This window comes from Fulvia fulva, chromosome 6 (assembly GCF_020509005.1).
Source record: "Fulvia fulva chromosome 6, complete sequence".
Lineage (NCBI taxonomy): Eukaryota > Fungi > Ascomycota > Dothideomycetes > Mycosphaerellales > Mycosphaerellaceae > Fulvia > Fulvia fulva.
Window position 1 is genome coordinate 5030134 of NC_063017.1, and position 16905 is coordinate 5047038.

General features: G+C 49.0%; 2 protein-coding genes across 2 annotated transcripts; both read right to left on the reverse strand.

Moving 5' to 3' along the window:
- Positions 1-9689: 9689 nt before the first annotated feature.
- On the reverse strand, positions 9690-11957 carry CLAFUR5_07750 (uncharacterized protein; the record flags this gene model as incomplete). Its single annotated transcript, XM_047906898.1, has 1 exon — positions 9690-11957. One exon carries the CDS (start codon positions 11955-11957, stop codon positions 9690-9692), a length of 2268 nt encoding a protein of 755 aa, XP_047763469.1.
- A 96-nt stretch (positions 11958-12053) lies between these two features.
- CLAFUR5_07751 (uncharacterized protein) lies at positions 12054-12446 on the reverse strand (the record flags this gene model as incomplete). Its single annotated transcript, XM_047906899.1, has 1 exon — positions 12054-12446. One exon carries the CDS (start codon positions 12444-12446, stop codon positions 12054-12056), a length of 393 nt encoding a protein of 130 aa, XP_047763023.1.
- Between the last annotated feature and the right edge of the window lie 4459 nt (positions 12447-16905).

Below are 16905 nucleotides of genomic sequence, written 5' to 3' on the forward strand. Positions count from 1 at the left end.
CGGTATAAATCTTGACTGGCTGTAAGTCCTTATCATCTACCTCGTAGGCGAGCTCGGGTCTCTATTCCTTAAAAGCCTCGATGATAGCTAACAGTTCCTTATCATAGATTTCATAATTGCACTCCTATAGACTCAGCTTCTTCGAGTAGAAGGCTATAGGATGTAGCACACCATTCTCGTCATACTGCGAAAGCACGCCGGCGTTCACAAAATCTGAAGAATCTGTCTCTATTACTGTTTCCCTGCCTAGCACGTAATGTGCGAGCATGCCGGCTTTGCTGAACGTAGCTTTCAAATTGTCAAAGGCTCGTTGGCAATCTAGTGACTATTGAATCCTTCTGTTCTTGTGATTGCTTAGTCCGTCCGACTTGGTCAGGTTTGTGAGAGGAGCAGCTATACGCGAAAATGCTTCGATGAATCGCCTATAGAAGTTGGCAAATCTAAGGAAGGCCTAGACATCCTTCAGGTTCTCAGGAGCTTCCTATGTCTAAATACATTCGAGTTTCTCGGGGTCCATCTCGATGCCGTCAGGGGTTATGATTAGCCCAAGATACTTCACCTTCTATTAGTAGAATTCGCTTTTGTCGATGTCCACTGTAAGTCCTACATCGCGTAGCTTGGTGAGAACCTTCCGCACGTGTTCAATGTGCTCCTCCAAGGTGTCACTGAAGATAAGTACGTCATCTAGGTAGGCCGACACAAAGTCGTCTAGGTGTTCTTACAAGACCTTGTTGATGTATAATTGGAACGATGCTGGTCCGTTACACAAGCCGAATGGCAATACTAGACACTCGTAGATGCCGTATCGTGTCGCAAACGCTGTCAACTACTCGTGCCCTTTAGCTATCCGTAACTTGTTAAAGGCTGCTACAATGTCTAGCTTTATGAAGTACTTCTTGCCGTACATACGGTTGAGCGTCTCTTGTATTAAGGGAATCGGATACCGGTTCTTGATAGTGATCGCATTCAATCCTCTGTAGTCGATACAAACACGCAGCCCACCTCTAGGCTTACGTACCACTAGCACTGGTGCAGGAGACTGGTTCGTCTTTTGCCCTGCTTTCCGCACCTTCCCTTCAGATGTTTGCTCGTCTAGCCATTTCTTAACTGCCTCGTTCTCCTTCTTAGCTAGGCCGTAGGGCTTGCGGTATAGTGGCTCTTATGGACCATTAGGCTTAATGTGAATCTCATGATCTACGCCTAGTCGGTGAGGTGGGAGTCCTTCATAATCCTTAGCTAAGAAAGCGTCCGCAATATCGTGGTACATTGGCGGCAACTTCTCCTTCGGGTTGTGATTGAACTGCTTGTTCAAGAATTGGTCTAGATCATTAGCAGCTATTGCACTTAGCTTAAGCTCTCCGCCGTCGCTCTTACGCCTAGTAGGCATGATGTAGAAGCACTTAGCCCCAGGCCGGTGCGCGTACATCCCCTACGCGCGTTAAGAAACGCCCTAGCAGTCCACTTCTTCATCGTCTATGTCTTCTAGGTCATATAATAAGACATTCAGCTCTGCCCCTCCTGCTGTAAAGCTCGCTACATCTCTAGTAAAGGGCTCTAGTCCGTACCGTACTAGTGCCTACTTCTTCTTCTCGCGGTGGTTCAGGGATTGCACTGTTGTCGGTGTCTTATTCTGTAGACAGTGACCAAAGCAGTAATCCGACCTGAATGCCACCTCGCCTGTCTCCTAGAAGATGTTTAGGTTATGCGCTGTAAGCCACGGCAGGCTAAAGACGATGTCGTATTCGAGGTCGGTAACGTAGCATAACATTTGCTCGTGATGATCGCCTATGACTACGTCTATAGGGGCCGCGTGTGTAATCTGCCGCGCAGTGGCCGTTCCATCTCCTAGTGTTAGTCGTCGGCTTTGCGTCAAAGGGATCAGGGGTATTGTGTATTTGCGTGTAAATTTCTAGTCAAGAAAGAGAGAGGTGGAAGTAGAATCTATAAGGCCTCGAGCCTTTCTCTATTATATCATTACGGGTCACACTATATGAGGGTACACAGCTGGCTATTGCTTATCCAGTGCGTATGCCGATATCTTAAGCTCCTCACTATAGTCTGTTACCGTCTCTTGCGTTCCGTGTCTCTTAATCTTATACTCTTTCTGTCCTAGGAAGTTCGGGTGACCGCTATCTGCCACGCTTAGGCAGCGGTCGTGCCATTTCCCTACCGCGGATCGGCGGCTAGGGAACTGAGGTTCGCGTTCGGATTCGGCGTAGTATTACGTGGACGCGGTGGGCGATAGTCGCTATCGTACCTATACATTAGGCATTTAGGGTTGGTCGATACGTAAGAACCTATACGGCAGCGGTAGCACTTACCCTACTTCTTAAGGTCTTCGCGCTGCTCACGGTTAAGCGTAGGCAGGTTCTATAGATGTGTCGGCAGATCCTCCTTCTTCTTAGTACTAGCGTACTGTAGTGGGCGCTATACTAAGGCACCTACTACACCGGTAGCGGCACTAGTAACTACGTTGCCGTTATTCTAGTTGTTCTGGCCGCCATTACTGTTCGAGTTGCCATTGCCCCGGGGGCGCTCCTTCTACGGGTATAGTCGATCTGTCTCGTAGAAACTCTCGTCCAGTGCGGTGCACTCCTCGATAACGTCTTATATACTGTCTAGGCGGCGGTCGACTTCGCGGTCGCCGAAGGTCTTAATGAAGTACTTGCGGTTCAGTCGGTTACGGAACAGCATAAGCTCGGTCTTATCGGTCTATAACATCTAGGCGCGTAACTTCGAGTAGCGGGTATAGAAGGCTATAAAGGTTTCGCCTTGTTCTTACTTATAGGTAGCAATGTCAACTATAGCCTTGGTTCCCTTATTGCGTGTGCTATATTGGCGTGTCATCTAGTCTAACAACTCTTCTCTAGTCTTGAACTCGTTGAAGGACTGCTGTCTAGGCATAGGGATCCTCGGCTTGATGCTTCGCTAAGGATCACCTTGTGTCCACCTATACACGAAGCGCAGACTATCTGCCTTAGTGCGGAAGGTTGCTACAGTCAGCTTTAGGAGAACACTACTGTACTAGCTGTCGAAATTGGGGTCGTCATCGTTCTTAAAGTGCTTAGGGTCGGGCACACCCTTGCCGATCTCTATGCCGCGAGTGAGGGTGCGGTCAATAGTGAAGAGACGTTCTAGAAGGTCAACCAGTAGTGTCTAGGTGCGGGTGTTACGCATTCTCGAGTCACGACTATTATTAGGTCCTGGTCGCGGACGGTCGTTGTCACGTCCTCGGCCATTGTCGCTACGGTCATCGTCGTCTCTATCGTTATCGTTATCACCACCACCGCCACCGCCCCCTCTACTAGCAGCTCCGCGATACCTACGTAATAGCTGCTCGAGTAAGGTCTCGCGTGGGCGGGAACGAGAGGGTCGGCGGCCTAAGCGGCCCCTGCCTCCGTTCTATGTGGTGTCTCCTGCCTTAAGCCGAGCCTTTAGGTCATCGACTTCTTGTTGTAGGGCCTGGTTCTTCGCCTCAGCATCTTGTGCCTTCTTCTTCTCCTTCTCGTAGATCTCGCTAAACTGCTTATACAGGTTGTTAGCTTCCTTATATTTCTTCCCTAGCTCTTGCAACTTAGCTGGGTCGCAATCCTTCTTGCTCTTAAGATCTGCTGCCATTTTCTGTGTGACAAGCTCTTTACTTCGTAGCATCTTGTAGATGCGGTCGTATTCGGTGTACAGCGTGGTGTACTAGGTGTTCTAGAGGTCGTTAGCTCGCTCTATTACATCGAGTTGTCTGCCCTTAGTAATTGCCGTGTTGACTACTTGTAGTACGAAGTCGTGGGTGGTCTTCGGGTGTTGGGATACAAGGGTCGTAAGGTTGTCTAGGGTGACATTCTGGTATTCGGATGCGAGAATGTGTTCTGCCTCGTCGAGTAATAGATACACCTCGTCTAGGTCGCCGCCTAGGTTCTCTTCGAGCTTGAACTCGAACAGTTCTATAAAGTCAATCTCACCACCTTCTTCTCGCTCGAAGGCCTTCTGGTAAGCTTTATCAATCTCTTGTTATAGCGCGACACCGGTGTCTACTGTGACCCGCCGGTTGTCGTCCTGTGTCTAACTCTAAGGAAAAGAGGAGAGGTCGGGGAAAAGAGATGTACGCTGCTTGCTTTTGCCCTTAGGCTTAGGTGGCGGTGGCATGCCGCCGTTCGCTGTTTATAAAGTCATGTTGTCTAGGTTCGGGGGAGGCGTGACGGTGCCTATATCCTGACTGTCTACGAGCGCGCGACCACCTACTAATAGTGTCGCCGCGTTGCGTTCTCTAGGCATCTGCGCGCTGTGCGCCTTACCGTGTTCTGTGTTCTAATGCGGCTCTGCGCGTTCTCGAGTTCTACGGTTCTGTCTATTCCTATTGTTACGCGTCCCTTACCTAGATCCGCGATCTAGGTAGTAAGGTAGAACAAACTGTAAGGGCGCGCGTACTATAGGGTCCGAATGAGATAGTTGTTGTTCTACGAAGCTACGAAAGAGGAGCGCGAGGCGCGGCGAAGTTATAAAGCAAAGCCAAGCCGCGCTAACCCGATGCAGAAGGTCCGCGGTTTAGCCGGGCCGACGTAGCTATAGTAAGGGGTCGCGGGCTACCCGTGACATACCTCTATAAAACTAGATTAACTCCGAGATTAGGAACAAATAAGACTTTCTCTAGCGTAATTTGTTTCCCCGTTAGGCCTCCTATAGTTACTATTCCTTTATAGAATATATCTAGGTACCTCCTACTGACTTAAATCACTTTCCTTCTCGCTAGTTTCCTAAGCGATCTGAATAGAGACTTATTGTCAGTTATGTGTAAGGAGGTATAGGAGTCTAGTAACTATTCGGAGGCGGGAAACTTACCTTTTACTTCGGTAGTAGAATAGGCGACTTCGTCGTCGTATATTTCCTCGGTATCGCTTTCTCGTAAGGTATAGGCTCGTGTCGCCTTTACCTTTCTTTTGTTGTCGGATTAGCTTCTCCTACCCTTCTACTGTTTCTTAGACTTCTTAAGGGCGTTTTAGGCCTTCTCTAGATCTCGGACTAGCTCTTTATAGGACTTCTTTTCCGGTTACTTCTAGGTATTCTTCTTTTTAATAAACTCCTTTACGGAATCTAGTTCCGGGTACGATATAACTAGGTAGTTACTATCGTAGATAAAGTAGCCGCTCTTACCCCCTTGCCTCTAGGAGTATAGAGTGGTCTCGCCCTTACTCTCTTAGATCCGTAATTCGTAGGATTTAAGTAAGGTTATAGCGGATTCCTAGCCTAGGTTTGGCTAGGCTAGGATAGTGTCCCTAGTACTAGCGTAGACGTCCGGGAGGCTACTTAGTAGGTGCTTAAACCTCCGGATAGGGTCCTTATAGTAGGTCTCTTTACTGTCTGTTTCGGCAATCTATATAGATAGGTTACCTAGATATGTCTACCCTTGTCTAATTGTCTAATCGTCCGGTAGCTTAAACGATACTAGCTGTTTTATAAGCGCTACTACGTGTGCCTTATAGACCTTGCTATACTTCTTCTATAGAAGTTTCTAGATTTCTTTCGTATCTCGTATATCTAAGATTTCTTAGTTATCCTCCTCGGACAAATATACTAAGATAGTATATCTCGCTATACCGTTCGCCTTCGAAGTAATCTTAGGCGTAACGGATTCTAGGAGATTAGCTAACGAGTCGTCGATGACCTAGAATACCTCCCGGCTTTCGAGATAGTCTCGTAGTATAACGAACTAGCGCTTCTAGTTCTTACGAGTAAGGGTAGGGCCGATCTTCCGGGGGCCCTCGTGACTCGTTAAGTCTTCTATAGCGAAGGTAGCCTTAGATATGTAGTAAGCTCTACTTGACTACGGTAGTTAGAATAAGCTTAGACTCCCCGAGTCTATTAGTAGCGTTCCGTATAGTAGACTCCCCGAGTCTATTAGTACGTTACCGTACGGATTCCGGGTATAGAGTATAATACCCTACGTCGTACTTCCTTAGTATATCGATGTCCTATTAAGCAAACTCGGGCTTATAACCTATTATATAGGTATAGTATATGTGTATACGGAAGTTAGGATATATAATAGGGAAGAAGGAAGGACTAATATAGTATACGAAGGTATATAGTAGAACAGTGTTTAGTATTAAAGGTGTCTCTACTATCGGTACAGAGACTACGTCTCTTATACCTACATAGAGGGATATTACTCTAGTCCTAGTTCTATTTCACTACGCCTTATCGGTTTTACCTATGTCTTATCCTACGACGGCAGTTCCTCTAAGTCGCTCCTACTATTCGTACGGTGTTATAATAGTATTGCCGTACTATTGTCTCGACTAGCTTAGTATATACTAAGTCAGTCTTAGTACCGTACGACATGCCTACTGACCTATATTTGTAATAGCGACGTTAATAATATATCTATCTATTCTTTACTAGATAATATACTTCTTACCGGCGCGGCGTACGATCTACCCTTATTACCGTAATCGAGTATTAATAAAAGACTTCGTAAAAGAAGCTAAGCCGCTATTAGAAGAAGCGCTGTCCTTCCTAAGGACCGTCTACTTCTATATATTTACGGCGCGAGGAGGATCGCGAGGGTAACTAAAGACATAGACACCGGTAGAGGCTAATCGGACGTACTAGTCTAGTATATAGCGACTAGTAAGCGAAAAGACTATACCGAGGCAATCTAATTATAGGAGCTATATAATAGTGTTAGTAGTAGGAAGATAATCTATAGTAGGACCTCGAACATAACTACCAATCGTATAAGGTGCCGCTCTTCGTAAAAGCTATAGCTTCGTTACCCTTAATAACTATACTTCGATAGGAGATATATAGCTACTTCGTTCCCTAAGGTAATAAGAAGTATCGAAGAATTCGAGGGGTAGTAGTCCTATATCGATTTGATATCTTCTACTCTAGCTTCTAAAATTGCTAAGATCTAGTCCTATAAGTAGGTCTTAGAGTAGACCGACACCTAACTTGGATTAACGAGATAATATCTAATATTAAAGTAAGCTTAAGTATCGGTTCGTACTTCTTAGTTAGTTTACGACCTTCGGAACTATAACCGGTAATAAACCTATAATATGTCGCTAGAGACGTGAAGCGATAAACTCCGGAATACGATAGGATAGCCTTATATTAATAGCGGAACTCGACCTAGTACGGACTATTAATACTATATACGGTATCCTTCGTACCCGAGGATAACGGCTCTAACGTATATTAGCTTCGGCGGAGATTTATCTACTCGAAGTCCTATATCGACTCTAATATACTCTTGCTTCTAGTCGTCTTTAATAGCCCGACACACTACGCTATGTCCAGAGTAGTACTAGCGTACTATACTATCTTAGCCCGGTTAGCCCTTAAGATTCGACTACCTCCCGAGTTATATTAATGATCCGGTACATACTCCGTATATCCCTTTCTATAGCAACAGTCATGCCGTTACTAGCCCTTAGTAATATAGAGTACTAGAGACTAGTAATAGTAAGTAGGGTTCGCCTACTTATAGTACCTATTAGGTGTTATACTACTATCGCTACTCTAAATATCGAGGTAGGCAAAGAGTTTAAGGTAGAGGATAGCTTACTAGAGGCCGTAGAGTAGTTAGGAGAGCTTAAGCGTAAGCAAAATAGTAGGAGTAGGTACATTGATCTAGGCTTAATATTTACCTTCGCTAAATACTTACTATCTACGAAGTGTGCTCGTAGTATTAAGAATAGTCTATAGTATCGCTTCTAGTATAGATTGCCTTCGCTTAGCGCGATAAGTACGGGTAGCCCTCTTTGTTAGTCCGTTTAACTAGAGGTTTATTATAGCGAGCTATCTTCTTCTTAACCGGTAAGAAAATTTACGTCTACTAGCTTCGTTCGAATGTTTATAAGTCTATATAACATTACTAGCAAGGGATCTAGGGATAGGACTTAGAGAATTAAGGAATACCGCTATTTTTAGAACTACGCGGCGCGATATATAATATGACCTCTTTTGTTCTTATCGAGTTAAAAGAAGTTCAAACGCCTTTTTAATACTAACCGGAAGTTTTGTCATTACGACACGTACACGATAAGCTTATCGTATAGGGCTTAACTCTAATCCGGAGATTATAGGGGGGGCCTATAGCCTTAGGACCCGCTACGGTAGTAAGGTATAATATTAATAGCTCGTTACGTCGATCTTCTCCTCTTACCTTTCCCTTTACCTTGACTATCTTATAATACATAAGCTCCTCTAGGTATATATACTACGATACGTACTCTATCGAAGACCTAGCCTTACTCTCTATCCCTCGCTACTAGCCGTCCTAGAGACGCCGTCCACCTATACTATTAATAACGTTACTTTCCTAGGCCTACGCTAAGCTCTTAACTTAGCGACGATATACGAGAGATATAATGCTAAATATATATAGCTAATATACTAATATATACCGAGCCGCCGTAGTACTCTAATACTAATAAGTCGGACTATATTGTACTACGAGTAATACGAGTAGCGTAAACGCTTCGGTATTAGCGTTTTATCTATATAGGTCGCTAGTAGCTCCGACTATAATTATAAATACGCGCGATAGGTAAAGGCGCTCGTAGTTCTTTACGACCGTACTCACACCCGCTTATAGCTTACATTCGATCTCTCTTTAAGCTTCTTACACTACTAACGGCCTAAGAATAGCTTATTAGGACGAGGATTACGACAGTAATACGATCGTCGTCGCCTACCGTCGACTACCTACGACTCCGGCCCGCCCCTCTAGTAGTACTTCTATAACTCGCCCGTAACGTATTAGTTATAGATTAATAGTTAATATTATTATAGGTCACTAGGTGTCTAATAGTAGAGATATAACCCTGAAACATGATCAGTCCCCGGGACCAATAGACCAGAGCGACATCAATCTAGCACAATTTAGCGACAGCAAAGAAGCTGTGGTCAGATACACTCCAGCCGAGGATATCCTATGCCGGTATCGTGGCCCAACGCGCTGATAGCAGGTTGAGGTGCGATTGCGGGTGCGGATGCGATCCGCTGCTAGACTCGTTTCGATCGTTCAATAGTGCCCACGTCCCTTGCTAATGTGACTTGACGTCTTCTTCGTATTCAACCATCGTGCGGAGTTTCGGACATGTAGGAGGGTTTGGTCCGCGTACGGCTACTGGAGGTGAAGATATTGGCGATAGATGCGTCGCTTGAAGTGCTTATGTCGTGAAGGTGCTTGACTTCCGCCGACGCAGAGGCTGGTCAATACGATATGTCCATATGCCTATATGCCCATGGCGTAGAGCGGCGCTATTGGTGCTGGTTCCTCAAGCTTGAATGTCAGTAGTCTCAATGTATTTGTGCTCTTACGTCGCACATACTTTCATTCTGCACAATGTCATCTGCAGAACATGAGGATAATCCATATCGCGAAGCACCTCTACAGCGCGCAATGATCACAACGATTGCTCCTGCGTCGACTTGTCAAGTTGGCGATGCTGTTGCCAGCCTTTTGAGAGACTTTCATTGATCGTATGAACTCGCACAGACAACAGACGGGCCATCTGGACATCTTCCTTGCATCATAACTTCGTACAGGCCATCGAGCACTAACAAGGGTGCTGCCTTGACATTGCAGTGTCCGGCATACCATGACACACTCCAAGAACACCAAGACCCTCGGCGAGCTGTCCCTGAACAGCGTGCGACCATGCACGTACTGTACTTGACCCGAGCCCTCACCCCACCTTACTCTGAGCTGCTACGTTGAGTAATCGCTGCGCAGATTCAACAGCCTCTGTAACACGGCCAAGAACCCGGTTCTTGTATTCCTGCCGCACGGTCTCGTCCTTCTCGGCTTCACCCTGACTGAGCGATATCCACGTCTCCAGCTCTTCCAGTAGCTGTGTGCTGCTCTTGCGATAGGAAGCTTCTTGATCTCGTCGAGGTCGAGCGGCCGCCTTGTCTCGCTCGAGATCCTTGATCTTCTGCTCCAACCGCGTGATTTCATCGCTCTCCGAGTCCGACAGCGTGGCAAGGTAGTCTTGAGTCGAGGCGATCTTCTTGTCGTACTCGGTTGTGGTACGCTGCTGCTCGATAGGAGGGGATTCCGCTGAGTGAAAGGTGAGGGCCACGCGAGTGCACTTGCGAATCTCGCTGAGTTCGCGTCGGTAGCTCCAGGTGCTGTCTGAATGCGAGTCTAGGGCGGCGACTTCATCATGACATGTAGAGACACAGGTAGCGAGTGCCTTGGATGAGTCTCTGGTCTCGACACGAGTCCCGATTGGCAATGGTGCAAGATGCGGCAATTCCACAGCCCGTCTGGCCTCGGAGGATCGAGCCAGTTCAGTCGAGATAGCTGCAAGTGCACCTGACCATGCCCAGAGGAAAGCCTTGAGCGGTGCGGTGGAGATGGTGTTCAAATGCACATTGACGGCGCAGCATTTGAGGAAGTCTTGTCTCACAGCACTGTTCTCATCCTGGTCACCGTCTTCGTCCTCGTCTTCGGCATGGTGATCGTCCTTGGCTATGGGGAGCGCCACGAGTTGCAAATCCTCGGTTTGGACTGACTTAAGCAGAGTTGACTCGGAGGGGTGCAGCACACGCGAAAGGACTCCCGCGATGGCTATTCGCGTGCCACTAGAGAGTGTGTCGCTCGATGAGTGGACCAAAACCGAGGGCGGCGTCGTATCGAACTGCACTTCAGCGAGCAGCCAGGTTGGTGTCATGTCAAAGTCGGGGAGGGCCTGTGGAGAGATGAGCACTGTACAGTGCTCCGGGTGCTCGCTGTCGAGCGGCGTGTTGTGGCAGACGACAGTCCCATCACGGCTGGAGATGCGGCGGGTGAAGAGGGAGAGAAAGCTCAGCGGCACATCCAAGTCGGGCGCAACAGCCTTGTCGCTTGATGCGAGTCGATCAAGACGGGCGCGCTTGAACCTCGATACGAAGCCATCGGCTTTTGGTGGCGTCGGGTTGTATTCTGGAGAAGGTGCGCGTCGTCGCTTCTGCGTGCTGTAGTCAGGCGGTTGGATATCCATGTTGGCGGATGGGATGTGGTCGTGCTTAGGTGGATTCTTGTGTTTCTCGGTATGAGCGAGTTTTGGGTGGTCCGGGGATGTCTTCGCCGGCAGCAGGTGTTGTTTCGGTGGTTGTTGTGATGTTTGTCCCACACCCTCGAGAAGTCGCAGGTACGAGTGGGCTGACGGAAGCTGCGCGCGTGGGGTCGTGACGGGACTCGGCTGGCCACGTGCGTCCGACATGGGTCCCCTTGTATCATCATTGTCGCTGTCGTACCCATTTGCGCCAAAGTCCTCTTCATAGCCACCGCCATGGTCTTCGAATCCACCAAATTCCAGCTCCTCATCCTCCTCATCATCATCACTCGCGTCATCATGATTACCAAGACCACCTCGGCGAAAGCTGAACATGCTGGTATCCTCGTGCTGATCACTCTCACGGCGCGGAATGCCACCCACGCCTTGCTCGATCGACTGGGGTGACTGCGGTGGACTTGACTCCAGCTCTTCCTCAGGCGGTGGTGTGCGAAGTCGCTCGTCAGGGCCATCGACTGGCTCGAGTCCGCCATCTGTTGTAGTGTCATTGTCGTCGAGATCGCTGTGACCAGTCTTATCCTTAGTGCAACCAGGCAATTCTTCTTGAGCCGCCTCAGCGCCTCGCGCTGCACCATTGTCCTCGGATTCCTGATTTCCTTCAGTGTTGGAGTTCTTCTCTGTCACTTCCCTGCTTTTGCCTTGCCCTGCCAATGCTTTCACCGGGACACGCATGCGAAGACGCTCCTCAGCAAGCTTGACAGCCCGACTGCAGTCTGCTGGCCGCCATTCCGCATCTTTTGTCTCTCCACGGTGTGCCTTCCCACCCTGTCTCTCGAGTCGCGCTGCTAGAAGGAGCTCGTAGGTCTCGGCGAATGTGAGGTGACGTCCGTCTTCAGTCCGCTGTGGTGGTAGTGACAGAAATGAGGAATCCTCGTCGTCGTGGGACTGCTGCATAGACGCGAGGGTTCGCAAGCCTTCGAGAAACTTGACGCTGTCGCAGCCAGTGGTACCAAAGAGCGCGTACAGCCGTATGCCGGTGAGGGCAGCATGCTAGGGACATGTTTCCTTCAGCAGAGCTCGGATCTGTGTACGGTTCTGTTTCGCAGTGATCGCCTTGTCCGGATTGTCGTAGATGTATGAGAACGCCTTCCTGAGAGGCGCGGTGATGGTGTCATGCCCAGGCACGTCTTCGATCGCGCTCGAGCGACCTCCAGCCTTGATGTTGTCCTGCCATAGTGTCCGATATGCTTTGAGCGTAGCGCGCGGGTTGTCGGCAAGGTCAACAATGTCGCGGAGCGCTGCAATCAAGCTGCCCTCATCGTCCTCATCTCTGTCCCCATCTTCATCCTGCCTGCGCGCGCGCTTCTTCTGCCGCCTCTTGGGCGGGCTTCTGTCGGTCGCGTTGGTGTTCGGAGAGACTGCCGCGGTGTAGATCCTCGCCATTCTCGTGACGTATAAGTCGCATGGCGATGCAGGCTTTGTGCGCTTCGTTCCGTGTGCTGCAATGCGCTGTGTGCTGTATGTAGATGGGTGTGCTTTAGCATTGGTCTGCGGAGTAGTCGCGATGGTAAAGTAGGCACGGTGAGGGTTCGAGGGTTGTGCGCGAAGAGCGGAAGTCTTACTAGTGGGGATCTCGGGCCGACAAAGTCCAGCCTGCCACGGATGTGGGACTTCTGGCGAGGAGTAAGTCCCACTTTCAGGAGTGCATCTATGGCAAAACATCCATTTGCCTACCGAGCATCTTGATCAATCATCGACTACATCGCTAGTCCAATCCACGAAAATCACATAGCTGCCACATCACCCAACACAGGGTCGCCTTTCTGGTACATGCCTGCCGCCTGTAATGTGAATTGTGCAGATGCCTATTAGAGTACTGCCTGATGTCGAAACTTGGATGACCAGGCGACTCTACTGTATGTTCACGGACCACAATCACGTTGCAAGCCAGCATGAGAGAAGAGACGGCATCTCTTCGCGATATTTGGATTCTATCAATGCGACAGAGAGCCTGTAGTGAATCACATGAGACAAGCGCTACGCGAAGCGCTTTATGCAGTTTTTTGAGAAGATTGAGGCGGTCGCATCGTCACAGACTCTAACGATAACCAGCGGCTGTCTTTCTGGATTTGCGGGCTGCTTCCGTCCTAGATATTTGCGAAGATCTCCCGGTGTTCTTCTTCGCTATCCTTCTGCTACCACGGCAATGTCTCCCTCAAGGCAGTCTTGCTTCTAGCCGCTCTTCATGGCTGCAGCATCTCGTGGGTGTCCTGTATCTTGTGTTTACCGAGCTGTTCAACCGAGATCGATCGATCGAGTCGTGGTTGAGGAAAGTGACGCTCAGAACCTCAAAGTTCTCGAAGTGCAGGAACTCGACAGAGACTTTGATGCTTGCCTGCTGCAGTTGCGAGGCGGTTCACGTTGATAACCAACAGATCTGGTTCCTGCGCTGATGTACATAGCACGCTTTGAACGAATGGTTGGTGACCTCACACTGTTGAGGCCACACGGCAAGCTCAGGCTCTCTGTTTTGCGACCGTTATGAGAAGAGCATAAGGTTCCGAATGGTGGTAGGAGAGGAAAGTAAGAAATTCCGGCGTGAGAATATCCCACTAGTGGGACTTCTGGCACTTCGCAGTTAAACTGTTAGAATGTCTAAGGGACCCTCCCCTAGCAGTATCGATGCAAGCGAGGTGGCTCTAATGTACAGGAAAACACTGGTACATACAGTCTAACATCGAATGGCATAGTAGAGCATACGATGAGCCGTGAGAATTGCGCTGTCATGCACAGCGGGGCCCACTAGTGGGACCTTGCCAGTGCAGAGAGTCCCACCTCTGCGCACATAGCACTTTGCACTTAGCTCTGAATTTTTCTCTACCCCTCCTGTCACTACTTCACCATCCTACGCCATGTAGCAGTCATTAATACGGCATCCTCTCGGAGACGAACATTGCCCTTAGCTATCGGCGCAGTCCTTCGCAACCTTAGAAGTGCTCCTGCTTTAGCTCCAGCTTTACCGAGATAGACGTCCACGGCGTGTCTGGATCTATTACATACATATGCGTCCATCATCGCGAGACAAATCGTACCGAGGTCTGAGCGAACCAGATCAAGGCATACGACATTATATCCCGCAGAATGAGATGCCTTGCACTTCTAATGCTGATCCCTGTCGTCCAGTAGCGTCCTGTCAATGCTGGACTCGGAACGTCATCTGTCGGGCTTTCCCTCATCTTCACTATCGGCACACCGGTCGGGTCATCACCATGACATCCTGCCCAGAGGTTTACTTATTCAATCTTCACTATCATAGCAATCCAGCTTGGCCACCCGGTCTCAACTTCACTAACACTCTCCTACACTATCTAATACTCTAGCGCAATCGTACGTCACTAGAGCCTCGATCAAACCTACGTACAGCGCCATCGGAACTTCACCCCCGGCTCGTTATAGAAGGATTGAAAGAGATGTTTGACAGCGCCATCGCTACAATGTGCATGTGATCAGCACCCTACCACTGCTACCGCCGCGAGAATGTGGCGGCAGTACAGGAGGTAGGCGAGGATGGCTCGAATGCACGCTATACGCCGCGTGCGAATGGAGATGCTAACCGCTCGAATAGTGTGCTTTCAGAGCGCGTGGAGAACAAGATAGAACCTAGAAGGAGGTATCGCGATTTTGATACGGCGCTAGAGCACAGTCGAGGCATGCTAGCAAAGGAGCCAATCGCTAGTTCTTGCCTTTGAATGTCGACACGGTAATTCTGATGAGCAGAACATCGATCGCTCAATGAAGGCTGACTATGTCGGTAGTAAGCACAGCTATAAAAAGTCGAGCGGAGACCATATGTGCCTCCGGACATTGCGGCCTAGGAAGAGCGTGCCTGTCGAAACGTTTCTCCATTGGCTTCTAAGTCTCTACGCACGATTCAGGCGGCCTTATAAGGCGTCTATGCAAGGACTTGTGGCTGACTTTGGGCCACAGGATCTAGAAACGAATGGCGGATCAAACGAGTGTATTACTCCAGTACGAAACTATGCATCTTAGCACAAAGGCTTCTTATAGTATAGCGACACCTCAAGACAGTCGAAAACGTCACTGAGCTCAGACAGAGGAGACACCTTTGTGGACGGTGGTGCTCGAACTATGTTTGTGCTCCTTGTGATCCCGAGGTTTCAGTGTCTTTACGTCAAAGATTTGGCGTGACTGTTCTGGCTCTGATTTGGTCTTCCGCGGTACAGCAGATGTTCAGGATCCAGGGAGTTGACCTTCATGTCACTATGACAGCTATAACAGGTCGGATCGCTGCTGGGAGGTTCTAACACACGCTAGTGAAATTCGTGCGTAGGACGCCACTACACCGGCCGACACTCAGTCCCGCGCCGATCGCCTTGCGATGGTTTTCATTAACGGATACGTCTTCAAGGCAGTCCAGAGCTTTGCAACAGTACTAGGGCACAAAAGCTTCGTCCAGACATACTTTGGTGCGCTGCCAATCTGGCAATAGTGCTACGAAGTCGACCGGACAGCATTCTGCTTATAACGAGGTACATGCGCTATATCCTAATGCTTATTATAGCACTGCGAAGTACGTGACACACATGGCAACAGGAACCATTTCCAACCCGGACTGAATGCACAAAGATGTTAATGAGGCGGCGAGATTGGCACGTAGCAGAAACATTGCCCCTGATTCTTGTCAAACTCTATAGACTATGCCAAGCGTGCGCCTGACTTGTAGGTACTGAAGACGACGACTGTCTTCATAAGTACCAGAGTTGGGAGTAGAGCGTCCGGCTGACGTGGTGAAGGAGCTCGTTGCCAAGACTATGAGACAGTTGGCCACATCACCCTCACGTGCTCACTCCTGAGGTGGTGATAAGGGCGAGGACGTCAGTATTGGCGAGTGTGTGGACAGCACTCCAGCCATGGCCTCTAACGATGTCGACTAGGAGCAAAAGCGGACATTGGCGGTCTCTTCGAAGATCACCGTATTACAGAACACAATGTGCAGATCTGCTTTAAATGGGCAAGAGCGACAGCCTTCCAGCCAAGGGGATTTCAAAGTGAAGTCGAAAGGCGCTCCACGTCCAAGAACTCGTCTAAGAAAAGGCCGCTACGTCATTCAAGGTCGAATCCGGATTTCGAGCAGTACCTAAACATCTACGAGCTGCCTGCTCTATGATTGACCTAGCTCCGTTGGCTTCGAGTGCCTGAGCCCGACCCCTGCCTGCCTAGGGTATCCGCACCTTTCACCACGATGACCGACATAGAGACAGAAAGCAAATCCAAAGCTACCCTCAGGCTTCGGGCGATCCTCGTCTCTGGCTCACTAGGAACTTATCACTCTTTAGTAGAGTGTCTCACCTGTGTTCGCGTGTTTCTTGAAGCTATGTTCAAGTCCTTTCACTCTCATTCCGACGTCCGAACTTCGTCAAGAACACCTAGAACAGCTCCGAAGCAAAGCCGTTCAGACAGCACAGGTGTAAACCCAAGTCAGGTATCAGCCGTGTTGCTCCTACGGTCGTACAGAGGTCTGGTGTCACTCACTACGACTCCTCCTGCCTTGAATGGACACTGACACTTCCGTGAATCGATGCCCCGTCCATTGACCAGCCGCGAGCAGTCGCTCCGGGAGCTAACAATGTTATTAAGTGTCTTGCGATTGCACGAAAGACGTTGTAACAATGCGTCCGACAGAGCACTCTCTTGACGATGACACGCTTCCTTACAGCATCTCTCGACGCTAGTATGTCGATAGCGAGACTCCGACCTGGGTACGTCGTGCCGTTCGTGGCACTGCTGCTACTATACTAACAGGCTTTGCAGGATCCACTAGATAGTCTACTTTGGTAGAGGTACTGTTCACATGATTCCAAGACAAGGACCTGATCCGCAT